We start from the raw sequence: 17,881 nt of genomic DNA, 5'->3' as shown, positions 1-17,881 counted from the left end.
TATATCTTCTGTAAATAAAGATATTATCAATACTATCATTAATGAAAATGCTCCAATGAAGACTATGCAAAGTACCGGAAAAAGTGAAGGTTTTTGATATTTATGATATTTTTTAACCTTAATCATTTTACCTGAATCACAGAATTTCATCTCAAACTTTCTTTGTTTTTTTTCTTCTCTTTTTTGTAGGGGGTGGGGGGGTATCTTCCTACTACATTGCAATATTGGCTCCAAAATCTTAGTGGAGACGAAACTTCAAAAGTTGGTCATTGATAAAACGCAAGTCTTCCTAGATATTATACTAGGCTTCAACCAGCCAGTACAAATGTACATGTATTTTTTTTAAAGTCAAAAGGGCTAATCTATGCTTCTTATATGCAGTATAATGCACATGTACATACTTGAAATGTTCGCGTATTTTACATCAGTAGGCGGTGATATGCTTGGTTTTGTCGTGTGGATTATTTGAAAAATAAAATTTAGGGCTAGCTTAATTTACAAAAAAGTAATGTAAATTGTTATCACCATGACATCTTTGTGTAACGTAAATGTAAAAATAATATATATCAAATGACGCGTGTCATTCTGATACAAATTTAATTTATTATGAATTTGTAAAAAAAGTTGATTAGTTGGCTAAATTTGCGACTTTTAAAAACGGGGTTTCGTTGGATAATTAATTGATAAAATCTGTTATTTCTAGACTTATTGTATTGTAAACTTTATATCAAACATTGGCATTTGTTCTAATCTGTATTTCCTGAAAATATTATTCAGTTCCTTTTGGTAGTTTTAAAGTTATTATGAAAAAGCTACTGGTAGCGTTAGAAAAGTTCTTAAGTGTATATATGTGTCATGGGCTACATGAAAAGATAAAACGCAATGATAACTATATCATTTTTTCTATTTTGTTTTGCAGGAAAATATTCTAATTTTGGGTATATATATATGTGAGTAGTATCCAAGTTATAATGCAAAGTCATTTGCAAATATCACCAAAAACAAAGACACAAAACACGATTTGGGCTGCAAAGTCGTATTGCAAAAAAGACCAACAAAGGTAGTGTATGCCATATTCTTTACAACTCAGGGTCCCGCCATTCAAGTTGCTGTTCATGAAGGCAAGATCGAACTCTAAACAAATGCTTCCAAAAACGAAGACCCGCAACATATTTGGCTAATGTCAAATTGCTACAAAACAACGCGGCATTACACAAGGCGTCTATATATAGTGCAATACTTTCTGAAGCAGAAAAAAATCCTTGTACTCCTCAATCCTCCGTATTGACCTGACCTTGCCCCTTAATTGTGACTTTTTTCTTTTTCAACGCTAAAATGCCTTTCAGGCCGAAAATTTGTTCAGCGCAAACACATCGGTTCTGTAAATATTTCAGTGTCTTCATAACACACTACGAAAATGCCTTCAAAGACTGGATCCGAAGACTAAAACTTTAATTGTATACCTACCTGTTGGGGGTGAATACATAAAAATAATTGTGTAATCTATAAAGAATAAATTTTATGTGCTTAGATGCAATCATGGCTTAGATGCAATCATATTTGAACACTCCTCGTATTCAGTCTACACATATGTAACTACATTTGACGGGGAAACATGTAGGATATGCGTTTGATTTATTTTCTTTATCCTATAAATAAATATTTTCGATCAAATATTAACTACATTCCTATGCATGGACCTGTAACAATTGAATTGCAAGTTATGGACATCAATTATTTAGAATTACAATTATCCAAAAAGTCCGACTTTACCAAAGGTATTTCAAGCAAGTATCGGTTGCAAAAGACTATTCCGCACAGTCTTAAAATGCCGTTTACAAATGTATAATATAACTTCTTTCGTTTGCTATTTGCTCACTTAATTAAAAATATACAAAGAAAAATTTGCTGTTTCCCTTCGGAAAATTGAATTGTGAAATGCGTGCAACATTAAACATATTCACCGGAGGCAGAATGTGAGAGCAATATGTACATGTAGGTGGTTTCATGTGTTTGCGCGTTAATTTAAAATAAAACAAAATTGAGAGCGGGAAAACTAGTGATATGATTAGGGAGCATTGCATTAAAATATAATGTATGCACTGATCACGTGTTGATACGGTATTTAATCAGTGGACTAATTTCCTACTGGGATATTGCTGTACAACTTTGGTCCATTTGCGCTAACAGAGAAAATCTTGCAGGAGTATAGGTTGTGTCGTTAAAGCAAGGCATATTATATTACAGTCGACTCTCGTTATCTCAAAGTCATCAGGACAGTCAATAATGTCGGGGTTCTGATGTCAGTTCATTCATAGATTATCAACCCTGTAAATCAGCGCAGAGGCAGTTCCCATATGTTTTTAAAAAGGTCTTGAATAATTGATACCCTCGCACTTAAATATATATAAATTGTATAACAACAACATAGCATTACCAAAACATTTTCAAATACTAGAAATACAACTCATCCAATCAAAGATAATGAATGAACCTGAAATTTCCCTCTAGTAAAAGTATAATGTTATGAAGGATCAATCTTTCAGGTATAAATTGCAAGCATGTATACATATCCTTTTCTCAAACTACTGTAGTAAGTATATTTTTTTTACTTAAATTACAAAGAGTGTTGAATTTTTATGGTCTTCTTGGATTAGTTTAATTCATATTAATATAGTATAAATTCATATTAGTATAGTCTCTGTCCTACTTCAATAAATACAGTAAATTTTAAATGTCAGTCATTTTGCTATCAAAATACAATGTTATGTAGATACATGTATACTATACATGCAAACATTTACCAAGTGGACTGGGACAGCAAAGATGTGACAGCTGACTGGCTCTTGCCATGGTGGTTTAGCCTTGCTATTATAGAATTCTACTCTGTTTTGATACACATGGGTTCTGGTAAGTTATGAAAACCAAGATAAGAGTGCCATCGTCATAAAATACGTCCATCACAAATGCTCAGTCACATAACAGTGACCATTTGCATTCCCAAATTCATGATGACCTCAGGCCTAATTCTCATTTTTAATATTTGACCTTTGGCCTCTGCACCCGACCTTGGCCACAGGGACCATAATGTTGAGCCTAACTCAATGCAGCACATTGTGACAAGTTGCATAACAATCCCTTAATGCAAGCTGAAGTATATGTACACTTTACCTTCCAGTGTGCCCTTGACCTTTGACCTACTCATGTGTGGAACAGCAAGTCTCATAATGGCAAGTATTACTTATAGTTATGCTCCAGACAAAATTGAAAACCATTCGACTGGGGCATTCTTACACTGTGACCTGGTTTTTCTTCTTTTTTTTTTGAAAATTTCATCAAGTCTTTATAAACAAAAGAAGGCATATTACGGTTCATGTACTTTTTGTTCAAACAGACCATCTCAGGTATAAAAGAAAGTAACACAGAACTATTTTCTACATTTTATAGAGATTTATTACTACATTACCAGCTTTAATTGTAGATAAACAGCACAATAAAGATGTTTACAGACAAGTAAGACTGTCTAAATCAAATTATTGACAAAAATATAAGCTAAATGCTGCCACTTAAACAATTAGAAATAATCTTAACAATTCAACAAAAGTTAAGTTTAACATAAAATAATTAAGAAAATTTTTCTACAACTTGAATACTAACATTTTAGCAAAAATAAACATATTAAATTCATTCAAAAACCCCAATAGGTAAGTACAACATGTACATTTCATTTTATATGATATTTAAATTTATTATATTTTCAAACATGTACTTACTTATAATTCACTTTACAATGAATTTATGTAACATTAATATCATTATCCATATCAAAATATAAAAATCTGTAAAAGTGCAAATTTCAAAGTACATAACCATGGAAATCTCATGCAAACTCTACAATACTTTAAGATTAATATACTCCCTATTCTACATGTATTGATTAACTTATCACATCATGTCCAGATTTTTTAAAATGTAGAATATCACATGTTGATTATGTTACAGTAACCCCAAGCTTCCCACCTGCCTGGAAAGTCGGGTGGGGGATAACTGGAGAAATAAACAAAGATAAGGTTTTCCTTTATCACAGTATTAAATCATTTGACAATTATTCAACTCTCTCATATACATGTATTATGGAAGTATTTTTAGTATTCCTTGCTTTCAACTTAAAGAACTCAGAGATATTTAACAATTCTTTCCACAAGACAAATATTATCAGTTAAGACATTGTATTATGAAACAACTCCCCCACCCCACCAAAAAAAAATTTTTAAAAAATAATAATACATGTAATAAAATAACATGAAATTCAAAATCAAGCTTCTGGAAAAAAATTCTTCTGAAGATCAAATCATTTTGCATTAATCACAACATTGATCACTTTAACTTTTGTGATATATCTAATTATGATTTACTTCAAAAATAGCTATTGCACTGCTGATAAAAAGTCAATATGAACACCCAATCAGATTATGATAATGATTACATGTATCTTTTTCACAATTCTTTATCTTTATAAAACATGTTATTCTATTGATAAAAAAATTATAACAACTGAAAAGAGCATAATTATATACATTATTTCAGCTAAACTACACATTTTCAAAAATACTTAACATTACATGCATTATTCTATGAAATACTGGTAGTTGAAAGTACAGAAAATTATCTGCTTATACTTTATTATCTAGAAAATGCCTAGAGAACTATTGTAATTGTAAAGTAAAAACTCGTTGCCCATGTCTATTTTTTTAATCTCTTTGTTATCACCCCTGAACTGAGAGAAAATATCTATTTTGGTGGGTATAAATACCAATTTATAGAATTTACCTGTACAATATGTATAATTATCTACCAATTCATTAATGTATTAAACTCACAATTTCCAATATAAACAATGTATATTATCACAGCTTTAGCAATTGTCTACAGTACTAAATACGTGAAGGTATAACTATAATAATATCTGTTTTAATTCAAGCATATTAGATTCACAGTATCAGTAATTTGTACATGAATATTACAACATATTTTAACAGTGTTGGGTTTTATGTTGCACCAATGTAGTAAAGGTCAAATGGCATCTTTCCAGCTTTACTTTCAGGTGCCCCTGAGTAGAACCACCAACATCCTGTAAGCTAGCTATATAGCTTACTCACATGAAAGAATTCGAAGACGCTGGCATGAATCGAACCTTCTGCGGTGAGAGGCAAATGACCTTAACCAATGGGCCACGGATACCTCATAAAACAGTAACAATCCCTATACATGTTTGAACAAGAATATTGGTAATAAATACATAGCCGTCCTATGCAGAAAAGTAGTGAAAATCTATTTTTAGTCTCAGCGACCCTGAAAACCTTCTCAATGGTAAATGCTAATGGTAGAAACCAACACATTAAATATCTTAGATGTCTAACAATGAAGGTTCTTTGAGATATGTAACAGACAAACAGAAGGAATGACTGAGCAAGAAAGTCTTTACCAAATTTTGCAAGGGTGCATCAAAAATATATCTGACAAACAAAATAACATAAGAAAGAAGATTCTCTTTCAGATTTACAAAGCACATGAATAAAGCACATTATTCAGTTACTTTAACAAAGCACATGTAGGATAGAACGCTTGTCCAGTAAACTTATAAAGCACATGTAGATGGAACACTTTATTTGCTCTTTATACTGTGATAAGCAAGAAGCCACGTGATTGGTCCTTCAATTCCACAACCATCAAAGCTATGATCTACATCATATTATTGCCCTTTAACAAAGATCTGTACCAAATTTACTCTTGTGTGCAGATTGCTTAGCAGGCTTTAACATCTGAAAGATAATATAAAAAATTTTTTTATCAAAGCCTTTTTCACCTACAGTAGAACTTCCGCAAGTCGAGGTGGAAGGTAATATAAGGAAAGGGCGATAACTAAAACAGCTTACTATAATATAGTAAATCAGTTTAAATAAAGAATATATAGACTTTCATCTTACTTAGAAAATCAACTAAACAAAATTTGATACATAGAAGTTCTACTGTATTTTTAACCTATCATCAAACTTAAGTGCATCATTTTTACAAGACTCATGCACCTTTTCATTATGTCTGTTTGTTTTCATGTAAGTATTTTGGTAATTACCATTTTAAAAGATATTTGGCCATATCTCAGCAATTACCAATTTTTCTGCAAGTGACTGACCACAAATCCCATATGATTTCTAAATTAGTGGAGTGAGGCCGTTTGACTTTTAATGTCTAAGATTAATTGTCATGGAGAAATTTCACCTTGCCCAAGGACTGTACCACTGGATCATTAATTAAATGCCGTCCCTGAGCTAAGCAGACGGACCTTTTCATCACAAATATCTTAGATGCTGTACTGTATTATATAAACTGCAACTAGAACTTACTCAGATTAGATTAGAATGGAAGTTGCCTCCATTTCGCCTTCTATACAGTGTTATATCAAAAACTATTTTTAACACCTTATAAAATATAACCAATGAACTTCAAGCATTTGCACCATGGGATCTCCCAATATAATTATTGAATCCAATTCACTTTGCCAGTCAAATAAATCCACGTACTCAATCTAGCCTTGTTTACATTTTCTGAGTCCAAGAAATCAATATCCAATTGCTAGTGTACTCTATCTAGCCTGATTTTCAAAATTTTCACATTAAATCCTAAAAGTACTTAAAGTAACAAAGCTCTGTCAAAATGTCAAAAATTAATTGGTGTGAAATAAATATGTCTTTATACAGTGTTAAGCTCAATACTGATTCTTCTAAACTACATGTATATAAAATATATATCAGACTCTGCTGGTGTTTGTACAACATATGTTTCACATTATCCTAGTTAAAATGACATACATACCTCATTATCCAAGTAGTCATCACACTCATAACACCAAACAGATAGGTCAGCATAACTCAGAACTACTGGGTGTTTAGCCTCTTTTCCGTGCTTCACCATGTGTTCCTTAACATACCTACTGCAGTACACCTTTAAATAGATAAAACATACCCACTGCAGTATATCTTTAAATATATAAACTACGAAAAGAAGGGTGAGGACACTTCAACTTTATGAATTCCCCATATCACCCTTGTGAATTCACAATTCACGAATTAACAATTTAAACTTCATTAATTCACAATTTCAACTTCATGATTTCTTCACCATGTTGGAATAGTGGATTCAAGAAAATTGTGAAGTTCAAAACATGAATTCATGGAGTTATATTCCTGATGTTCGAAATCCTGAATTCTTAAAGTTGAAATCGTGAATACTGTATGTCGAAATCAGGAATTCATGTAGTTGAAATTTTGTAAACCCAAGAATTCAAGAGACCAGTCTTTTGAATAAAACATACCTACAGCAGTACATCTTTTAATTCATAAATCAAATCCAGTGTTTTTATTTTCTTCTAAAACTAACATGTAGTTTAGAAATAAAGTGCAATATGTCATTATTTGAGTGAAATCATTCATTTTTGCTTGTTTTGTTTAATTTTAAGTCACACTGACAATGTAATAGTCATATGGTAACATTCTAGGTTAAATGATGGAGGATGACATCATGTGCCCCTTCGTACATTTTTTAAGGCACAAGCCAGCACCCAAGTTGAATCACCAACCCTCCGTGTGCTAGCTGGATACATGTAGCTTCCTCACATGAAAAAGTCCCAAGTCCATCGCAGGATTCAATTCTACAGCGGTGAGGGGCAAGTGATTTGAAATTAGGTAACCGTAACCTCAAAACCCAAAGAGTTTCCAGTTGATACCTTAAAAATTCTTTGAGAAGTGGGCTTAACCCTTAACCTGCTGAATTTCATAAATGAACTTGTCCAGGTTCCATTTATGAAAATGTCAATTATCAATTACGGTATATCAGGATTAAAGTTTAAAGTTAGTCAGCCAATAGTATTTGAGCCTGGTCAAACTTCACGAGCATACTTTTTATAGGCAGGCCTGTATATATACTTATGGCAAAGACTTATCACTTTTGGTTCTAGCAGTGTAAGGGTGAAAGTTTTTGCATAACAATGACTATGCAGTGATCATACAATCTCAACTTTTTCTTCTAAACAGACCAGCTAAAAACTAAACCTTACCTTATAACAAATAAGACACACCCAATTCTCTCCCTTTGCTTGGCATTCTTCACAGGGGTCCTCAACATTCAATCCCCTTTCTGGCAATGGAGTAACTTCTTCAAGGTGTTTGCAATTCTTTAATGGCTGTACTGCAAACATCTGTTCAACTCCCTATATGAAACAAGCAATTATCATAGTATTGCAAGCAATCCATAAGTCCCCTACCGGTTAGAACCCCAGCAACTTTCTGATGGGCCATTGGCCAGTCAATTTTACCAGTGAATGAATGACATGAATGAACTTAAATCTTTTGAGTTCTAAGTTTGTCTATATCACAGTAATGTGTTAAGTTTCCCTGCCTAGTAAGGAAATTATGTTTATACAACCTTGTCATATTATTACGATGTGGGATTTTAAAGTAAATCCTATAATGAATGAAGAAGTTGGAGTGAAAAATACCAATTTCTCGAAAAAAATCTAAGTTCAAGGGGGACATAATTCTGGAAATAGTCTTGCTAGAGTATTTAACCTTCTCAAAAATGTTGAGTGATAATAAGAAACATATATATGAAGTTTGAAGCAGATACATTAGGAAATAAAGAAGTTATTTAAAAAAGACAACATTTTTTTCATAAAAATTCTAAGTTCAAGGGAGGTAATACTGATAATTTTTGTGCTAGAGTTGTAAACCTTGTCACATATGATGTGGTTGATGACCAGAAACTTATATTTAAAGTTTGAAGTAAACACCTTAAGAAATAAAGAACTTATAGTGAAAAAGCTGAAAAATTTAAATCAGAATATATTCTTGAAATTCAGGCTATTTGTTGCCATAGCAACCAGAATTTTCAACATAGGAAGAAAAAAAGAGACGTGCATAATCTCCATACTGCCATCTATCCATATATCAAGTTTCATAAAAATATTTTCAGTACTTTTTGCGTTATTGCGGGATCCAGTTTATGTGTTCAATTTACCATATTTTCAGGCTATTTGTTGCCATAGCAACCAGAATTTTCCACATAGGAAGAAAAAAAAAGACGTGCATAATCTCCATACTGCCATCTATCCATATATCAAGTTTCATAAAAATATTTTCAGTACTTTTTGCGTTATCGCGGGATCCAGTTTATGTGTTCAATTTGCCATATTTTCAGGCTATTTGTTGCCATAGCAACCAGAATTTTCAACATAGGAAGAAAAAAAAAGACGTGCATAATCTCCATACTGCCATCTATCCATATATCAAGTTTCATTAAAATATTTTCAGTACATTTTGCGTTATCGCAGGATCCAGTTTTGTGGACGGACGGACTGACAGACAGACTGACAGACAGACGGACGGAGGGTAAACCTAAAGTCCCCTCCAGTTAAACCGGTAGGGGACTAATAAAGGAATGTAAACTATCATTACTGACAGGTCTTGAAAACATAATAAGCGGTTCAGATATCTGTTCAGATATCCAAAGTGCCTCTGATGCAAGACAAAAGTATAAAATTAGATCACTGATAGCAAGTTGAGAACATTTTCAGACAAAGGTACATGTAGTCCCTTTCGTTATGTTAACAATATGTACTATGCAGTGTATTTTAACCCCAAACATAGATATTTTAAGATAACATCTGGGCTCTGCAGATTGGCATTGAACCTGGCAATGTAATACAATCTAGAAAGAAAAAGTGCATACAATACTCAAAATACTTTTTCAGTGATTTTTAAGTCTGATTAAGAAGTTAAATAAGAAGTGAATATCAGCACAACACCCCTCTTGAACAAGCATGGTATTTCTCCTATTTCTTGAGAAAAAAATCAACTTGATCCCCTACTCCGCAAAAAATAGATTCATTTTACTGATAGGTGGGGAGCTTTCCTTAATGTTTGAAATGATGATGGGTCAGATCAAAATTTGTTATATTTTTTCCCTGTTTCTTATTGTTTTTCTTTTCTTTTTACAACTCAACATACATGTAATTCCCCCTTTTCAATATACCTTGCTACTATTGTCTTCAGTTGATACTTCTTGCATAAAATTTCCAATAATCAAATGAATAAAACCACCCTTAAATCATTCTTTTTTATGATTTCTAGAGGAACATTAATAATAATAATAATAATAATAATAAATACCACATTTATATAGCGCCCTTTTCATTAAAATGTTCAAAGGCGCTTTACATCAATCATATATGTCTAAAACAATATAAATGAACAGGATTATGAACATTAAAAATATTTTGCATTAACTAATTAAAAGTATAAATTATGGAATTATTTTTACATATTAATACAATATAACTTAAAGATCCTTAAAACTCACTTTACAATATTATTGTCCTACATTAAAATATAAATGTGTAAGAAAATAATGTGCCTTTTAACATAAACTCATAAATAAATATTAAAAGCTACTTTAAATGCATATTGATGATTTTCAATGTTTTGTTGTCATACTTTACAACAGAAAATATATGAACGATTGATAAAAGAATGAATACAGCGACATCAGACTAAAAGAATATTGAACCTAACGAACCTGGATAGCATGAGTACTGCTACACCAAGGTCCACATTATTCAAAGAAATATCTTACTTGATCTTCATAGTGTTTTAGAAGATCCTTGTTGGAAGAAATTTTAGCTCCTCCTTCTGCACCATTACTGCTTCCTTGCTCTGCCATGATCTCTTCTGGATGTTTCACCTCGGGTTTATAACTTTGTTCACTAACTGCAAAGGAGATTTTGAAGAAAAAAAAAAACATGTTTAATATAATATGTAGCAGAGTTTAAATTTTTTTCAGATGGTAAAATTGTTTGAGATGCCAGGTCCCTAGTGATTTCATAATTTTGTTTACTGTCAGAGTTACATGTACCTCCTTTTCATCATAACTGTGCAGGATTACTGTAAGAGTTACCATCTTTTCATCATAACTGTACAGTGCACATAATTATGGCATGAAACTCTTACTTTTCATCAGGCAGGAAGACTAGTATATTTAAAAGTATCTACGCTAACTTATATCTATTAACTTATGAGTCATATCTAAAATAAATCATGACATATAATTCAAATTAAATCAGAGTATTTCAAAGTAAGGGAGTTGATATGAAGTAAAAATTGTATCTAATCAATTTCCTCAAAGCTCCATGCCTTCAGACGAGCTAAAAAGTTAAAAAGAAATCAACCTTAAGAAATACAGTATGTATTATGTGATTGAGATTTGAAGAAAAGTAAAATATTTTCAATTTAGGTAATAATTTACATGTAAAATGCAATGAATGACTGATAGAAGTCGGAGGACACAGTTAAATTCAATAAAAGACAATATAACAATCTTGCATAAAGAAACAAAAATAAACCATGAGCAAATGATAAATTCTAATTATGCATTCACTCTGACTCACACAGCTATTGCTGTAATTTACAAAATATAAAATCTAATACATCCAAAGATTTATCCAAAAGAAATTCAACTTTACACCAAACAATTCCTTTGGCTTAAAAATATCAAAAAATCAAAATGTATGAATAAAACAACACATTCTTTACAAGTTAAAATATTACGTCTACCAAATGGAAAGCAATATCCAAGAAATCTGTAGACAGTGCTTCGAGTCACGAGCTTAAAATCAATATTCTTGCCTGGATTCTGTCTGCATAAATTTTAATCAATAATTTCTGAACATGCAAACAATAATTTGTTGAAATTTTCCTTTAAATACTTTCATTCAGTATATTATATACAAATATAACGCTATTACCCTGTCTGTTGACACCTTGCTCTCTTATTTACTGCACTTTCACAATATTTTGACAAACCCTGTCAGGAAAACTCTACTTTCACTTTCAAGACGAAACAAATGATCTGATTGGTTTATCGCGTTTAGTTTACAGAGCGGACTATTTTAATAGTTTGCTGACACTCTTCAACTAAACTTCTGATGGGACCAAGATTTTTTTGATGAGATAGTTAAAACAGGTTTAAAGGAATTTGTGTTTAGAGTGAGACATGTTCAGTCTGGTCAGGTACGTTAATATACGTACCTGATCTGGTTTACAGCCTTATAAAATAAGACCCAAACATATGGGTGCATGGCCTTCAAGTGCTAAATGGTCCCATTAAAATGAGTATTATTAGTAGTTTAGTGTTATTTAATTTGTATAAAAGTAGCGGAATGGGAATTTCGACAGTTGGTCTTGCTATTGGTTTAAGGAAGTCTGGCAGGGGAATGGCAACCTTATCTTGCAATATACATGTATTTTGAATATTTATATGTGCCTTTGTTCTTCAGTGCTCTCTACCCAGGGAATCAAACATGGCTAAAATGCATGATGTACCATTGCAGTCCTTTTTGACCTAGCAGGCAAAACTTAATTTGATTATTGAGAGCTCTAAGGTAAGGTAACAAGACATTGGAACTGTAGTTAAGCTATATTTTTACACCGGTTCAGCGTTGACCTTGATGTTTTCCCAGCAGGAAGACTAGTATTTTATCTTTTACTTTTCCTTTATTTACAATGTTGTCAATGTGAATGCACATACACTTGGGGTGTGGAGCTCAAAACGCTTTTAAAATCCAAATAAATAAAATAAAAACCATAAAAATATTATTATAGATATTGAAATATGATTTTTTTTCAAAACTGCTCAAATTAAGTTTTAAAGATATGATAAGTACATGTTCTAGGATTGACTAATATACATTTTATTTGGATCTGTACTGTACACCCTGTGTCTGTGTGTGAATGTTCCATAAGGTAGATTATATCTGATATTGTGACACAAAGATACTGATTCTACGATATACATGTATTTAGATTGTATCTGAGGTTCTTATCTTAAAATTTGGATAACTTGGCATTTTGACGGATTTAATTTCTTGTCCCATTTCGATAATTCCATTATATATATATTTCTTATATGCTGTATCTTATGTTCTATAGCCTTTTCAAGTTGACATATATCAAAGGATTATCATCACTATCTAGTATTTATGATCACACTTATAATCTATATTCATAACATGTTTCAAATGAGCATAATATCTTTAGCAAATTGACTATTACAATGCAATATACTCATATGACTAATAATGAACTCATTGTCAATTATAACAAAATATGTTTGTAAAACATGTATGCCCCCTATCGGCAGCCAATTAGTCATGTGATCAGGTTATTATGCATGACTTCTGACCCAGTGAACAAACAATAAGGGTTATCAGTTATCTTGTATCTACTGGTCATGACTAGTCACAAGGTAATAATAATTGTGACCCCATATGTTGTGTGAAGCAATTTAAGTTATTACAAATCTTACCAAATAATATATGCATAAATTTTATGAATCATGTAGGCCTCATTAATGACAGCTAAGTTGTTATATTACATAAGACCTTCAAATGTGTATACCAAAAGCATTTTTAGTTAAATATAAAAATATCAACCAAGGCAACTTGAGATGTTGAGTTATTGGTCAGAAACCGTCATTAAGTACAAGGTCAATATGACATTGACCCCTTGACCCCAAAATCAATAGGGGTCATCTACTGGTCATGACCAATCATCATACAAAGTTTGAAGTTCCTAGGCCTAAGCATTCTTTAGTTATTGATCGGAAACCATTTTTACCTACAAGGTCAATGTGACCTTGACCTTGGACCCCTTGACCCCAAAATCAATAGGAGTCATCTACTGGCAATGACCAATCATCATACCAAGTTTGAAGTTTCTAGGCCGAAGCGTTCTTTAGTTATTGATTGGAAACCGTTTTTACCTACAAGGTCAATGTGACCTTGACCTTTGACCCCTTGACCCCAAAATCAATAGGGGTCATCTGCTGGTCATGACCAATCACCATGCCAAGTTTGAAGTTCCTAGGCCGAAGCGTTCTTTAGTTATTGATCAGAAACTGTTTTTACTTACAAGGTCAATGTGACCTTGACCTTTGACCCCTTGATCCCAAAATCAATAGGGGTCATCTGCTGGTCATGACCAATCACCATACCAAGTTTGAAGTTCCTAGCCCTAAGGGTTCTTTAGTTATTGATCAGAAACTGTTTTTACTTACAAGATCAATGTGACCTTGACCTTTGACCCCTTGACCCAAATTTCAAGAGGGGTCATCTGCTGGTCACGACCAATCATCATATAAAGTTTCAAGTTCCTAGGCCTAAGCATTTTTAGTTAATTGATCGTAAACCGTTTTTACCGACACGGTCAATGTGACCTTGACCTTTGACCCCTTGACCCCAAAATCAATAGGGGTCATCTGCTGGTCATAACCAATCACCATACCAAGTTTGAAGTTCCTAGGCATAAGGGTTCTCAAGTTATTGATCAGAAACCGTTTTTACCTACAAGGTCAATGTGACCTTGACCTTTGACCCCTTAACCCCAAAATCAATAGGGATCATCTGCTGGTCATGCCCAAACACCATACTAAGTTTGAAGTTCCTAGGCCTAAGGGTTCTTTACTTATTGATCGGAAACCGTTTTTACCTAAGAGGTCAATATGACCTTGACCTTTGACCCCTTGACCCTAAAATCAATAGGGGTCATCTACTGATCATGACCAATCACCATACTAAGTTTGAAGTCCCTAGGCCTAAGGGTTCTTTAGTTATTGATCGGAAACCGTTTTTATCTACAAGGTCAATGTGACCTTGACCTTTGACCCCTTGACCCCAAAACCAATAGGGGTCATCTGCTGGTCATGACCAATCACCATATCAAGTTTGAAGTTCCTAGGCCTAAGGGTTCTTTAGTTATTGATCGGAAACCGTTTTTACCTAAGAGGTCAATGTGACCTTGACCTTTGACCCCTTGACCCCAAAATCAATAGGGGTCATCTACTGATCATGACCAATCACCATACCAAGTTTGAAGTTTCTAGGCCTAAGGGTTCTTTAGTTATTGATCGGAAACCGTTTTTGTTTACAAGGTCAATGTGACCTTGACCTTTGACCCATTGACCCCAAAATCAATAGGGGTCATCTACTGGTCATGACCAATAACCATACCAAGTTTGAAGTCCCTAGGCCTAAGGGTTCTTTAGTTATCACTCGGAAACCATTTGGTCTACGGACCAAAGGACAGACGGACCGACAAGTGCAAAGCAATATACCCCCTCTTCTTCGAAGTGGGGGCATAATTACTCATTCTCTAGTTACTAAATTGTACTCTTTGGTCAACTTAACATTATGAAAAGACCAAAGGAACCATTAAATCTGAATATATAAAAACATAAATATTTTTGTGGCTAATATTTTTCAATACAGTTTACTGGAATATTCAGAATACAATCTACATATAGTTTTTTTTTATATACATGTAAAGTACCAATACTTCATACATAACCAACTCTGGAATCTTTTAATTTCACATTACAGTTCATAAACATCCGTAATAGCCAGTCATCATGCTTTTTACCCTTTGCCTCCACTACAAAGCAAGACCTGCTGCAGCAGGAAGTGGAAAATCTTTGCCTCCAATATAGAGCAAGACATGCTGCAACAGGATGTTGTAAAGCCTTTGCCTCCAGTATAGAGACAGACCTGCTGCAAATGGAAGTGGTAAATTTTTGCCTCCAGTAAAGAGCAAGACCTGCTGCAACTGGATGTGGTAAGCCTTTACCTATAGTTTAGAGCAAGACCTACTCCAACTGGAAGTTCTAAAGCATTTGTCTACAGTTAAGAGCAAGACCGGCTGCAACTAGAAGTTGTAAAGCCTTTGCCTTCAGTTTAGAGCAAGACCTGCTGCATCTTGAAGTTGTAAAGCCTTTACCTCTAGTTTAGAGCAAGACCTACTCCAACTGGAAGTTCTAAAGCATTTGTCTCCAGTTAAGAGCAAGACTTGCTGCAACTAGAAGTTGTTAAGCCTTTGCCTCCAGTTTAGAGCAAGACCTGCTGCATCTTGAAATTGTAAACCTTTACCTCCAGTATAGAGCAAGACCTGTTTCAACTGGTAGTGGTAAGCCTTTGCCTCCAGTATAGAGCAAGACCTGCTGCATCTTGAAGTTGTAAACCTTTACCTCCAGTATAGAGCAAGACCTGTTGCATCTTGAAGTTGTAAACCTTTACCTCCAGTATAGAGCAAGACCTGTTTCAACTGGTAGTGGTAAGCCTTTGCCTCCAGTATAGAGCAAAACCTGCTGTAACTGGAAGTGGTAAAGCCTTTGCCTCCAGTAAAGAGCAAGACCTGCTGTAACAGGAAGTTGTAAACCTTTGCCTCCAGTATAGAGCAAGACCTGCTGCAACCGGAAGTGGTAAGCATTTGCTTCAAGTATAGAGCAAGACCTGCTGCAACTGGAAGTGGTAAATCTTTTCCTTCAGTATAGAGCAAGATCTGCTGCAACTGGTAGTGGTAAGCCTTTGCCTCAAGTATAGAGCAAAACCTGCTGCAACTGGAAGTTGTAAGCCTTTGCCTCCAGTATAGAGCCAGACCTGCTGCAATCAGAAGTGGTTAGCCTTTGCTTCCAATATAAAGCAAGACCTGCTGCAACTGGAAGTTATAAATCTTTGTCTCCAGTATAGAGCAAGAGCTGCTTCAACCTGAAGTGGTGAATCTTTGCCTCAAGTACAGAGCAAGATCTGCTGCAACCGGAAGTGGTAAATCTTTGCCTCAAGTATAGAGCAAGACCTGCTGCCACCGGAAGTTGTAAACCTTTGCCTCCAGTATACAGCAAGACCTCTTGCAACTTGAAGCTGTAAATCTTTGCCTCCAGTAAAGAGCAAGACCTGCTGCAACCAGAGGTGGTAAGCCTTTGCCTCAAGTATACAGCAAAACCTGCTGCAAAGTGGTAAACCTTTGCCTCCAGTATAGAGCAAGACCTGCTGCAACCGGAAGTGGTAAGCATTTGCTTCAAGTATAGAGCAAGACCTGCTGCAACTGGAAGTGGTAAATCTTTTCCTTCAGTATAGAGCAAGATCTGCTGCAACTGGTAGTGGTAAGCCTTTGCCTCAAGTATAGAGCAAAACCTGCTGCAACTGGAAGTTGTAAGCCTTTGCCTCCAGTATAGAGCCAGACCTGCTGCAATCAGAAGTGGTTAGCCTTTGCTTCCAATATAAAGCAAGACCTGCTGCAACTGGAAGTTATAAATCTTTGTCTCCAGTATAGAGCAAGAGCTGCTTCAACCTGAAGTGGTGAATCTTTGCCTCAAGTACAGAGCAAGATCTGCTGCAACCGGAAGTTGTAAACCTTTGCCTCCAGTATACAGCAAGACCTCTTGCAACTTGAAGCTGTAAATCTTTGCCTCCAGTAAAGAGCAAGACCTGCTGCAACCAGAGGTGGTAAGCCTTTGCCTCAAGTATACAGCAAAACCTGCTGCAACTGGTAAAGCCTTTGTCTCCGTCATAGAGCCAGACCTGCTGCAACCGGAAAAGGTAAGCTGTTGCCTCCAGTATTGAGCCAGACCTGCTGCAACAACCTGCTGCAACTGAAAGTGGTAAGACTTTGTCTCCAGTATAGAGCAAGACGCATCTGCTCTTATGTGGAGTCAAACCAAGCCCTATACTGTTGACTGACTGACTTAACATTTCCATAAAGATGATCCCCAAAAATGTTAATGGACTGTTCCAAAAATGAAAGCTAGACAAGTCCACTTAAGATATTAGTTAAGGGTTAAAGATAAAGTGATTAATTAGAAAAGGAAGATAACAGCATAATTATGTAACAACATATGTCATTTTCACATGTCCTATATTAACAATTAAAGCCTCAGTCAATTAAAGCTGACAGTGTGTTTTTAAGTACATAATAATATCCTTGATACATTGACAAAGCATCTC

General features: G+C 34.3%; 1 protein-coding gene across 5 annotated transcripts in view; it reads right to left on the bottom strand.

Moving 5' to 3' along the window:
• Nucleotides 1-3,430: 3,430 nt before the first annotated feature.
• Nucleotides 3,431-17,881, bottom strand: part of LOC132737217 (histone deacetylase 6-like) — a 76,733-nt gene continuing 62,282 nt past the window's right edge. For all 5 annotated transcript variants that reach the window (XM_060724480.1, XM_060724481.1, XM_060724482.1 and 2 more), the window contains 4 exons: nucleotides 10,687-10,820; nucleotides 8,114-8,266; nucleotides 6,874-7,002; nucleotides 3,431-5,822 (listed from right to left, as the gene is read on the bottom strand). In XM_060724480.1, the coding sequence (XP_060580463.1) occupies nucleotides 5,763-5,822; nucleotides 6,874-7,002; nucleotides 8,114-8,266; nucleotides 10,687-10,820 (476 nt within the window). In that variant the 3' untranslated portion in view covers nucleotides 3,431-5,762. The remainder of the gene's footprint in view (nucleotides 5,823-6,873; nucleotides 7,003-8,113; nucleotides 8,267-10,686; nucleotides 10,821-17,881) is intronic.

The sequence above is a fragment of the Ruditapes philippinarum genome, unplaced genomic scaffold, assembly GCF_026571515.1.
Source record: "Ruditapes philippinarum isolate M1 unplaced genomic scaffold, ASM2657151v2 ctg3297_1_1_1_1, whole genome shotgun sequence".
Lineage (NCBI taxonomy): Eukaryota > Metazoa > Mollusca > Bivalvia > Venerida > Veneridae > Ruditapes > Ruditapes philippinarum.
Note: the sequence above shows the minus strand (reverse complement) of the source record. Positions and strands in the feature narration are given on the sequence as shown.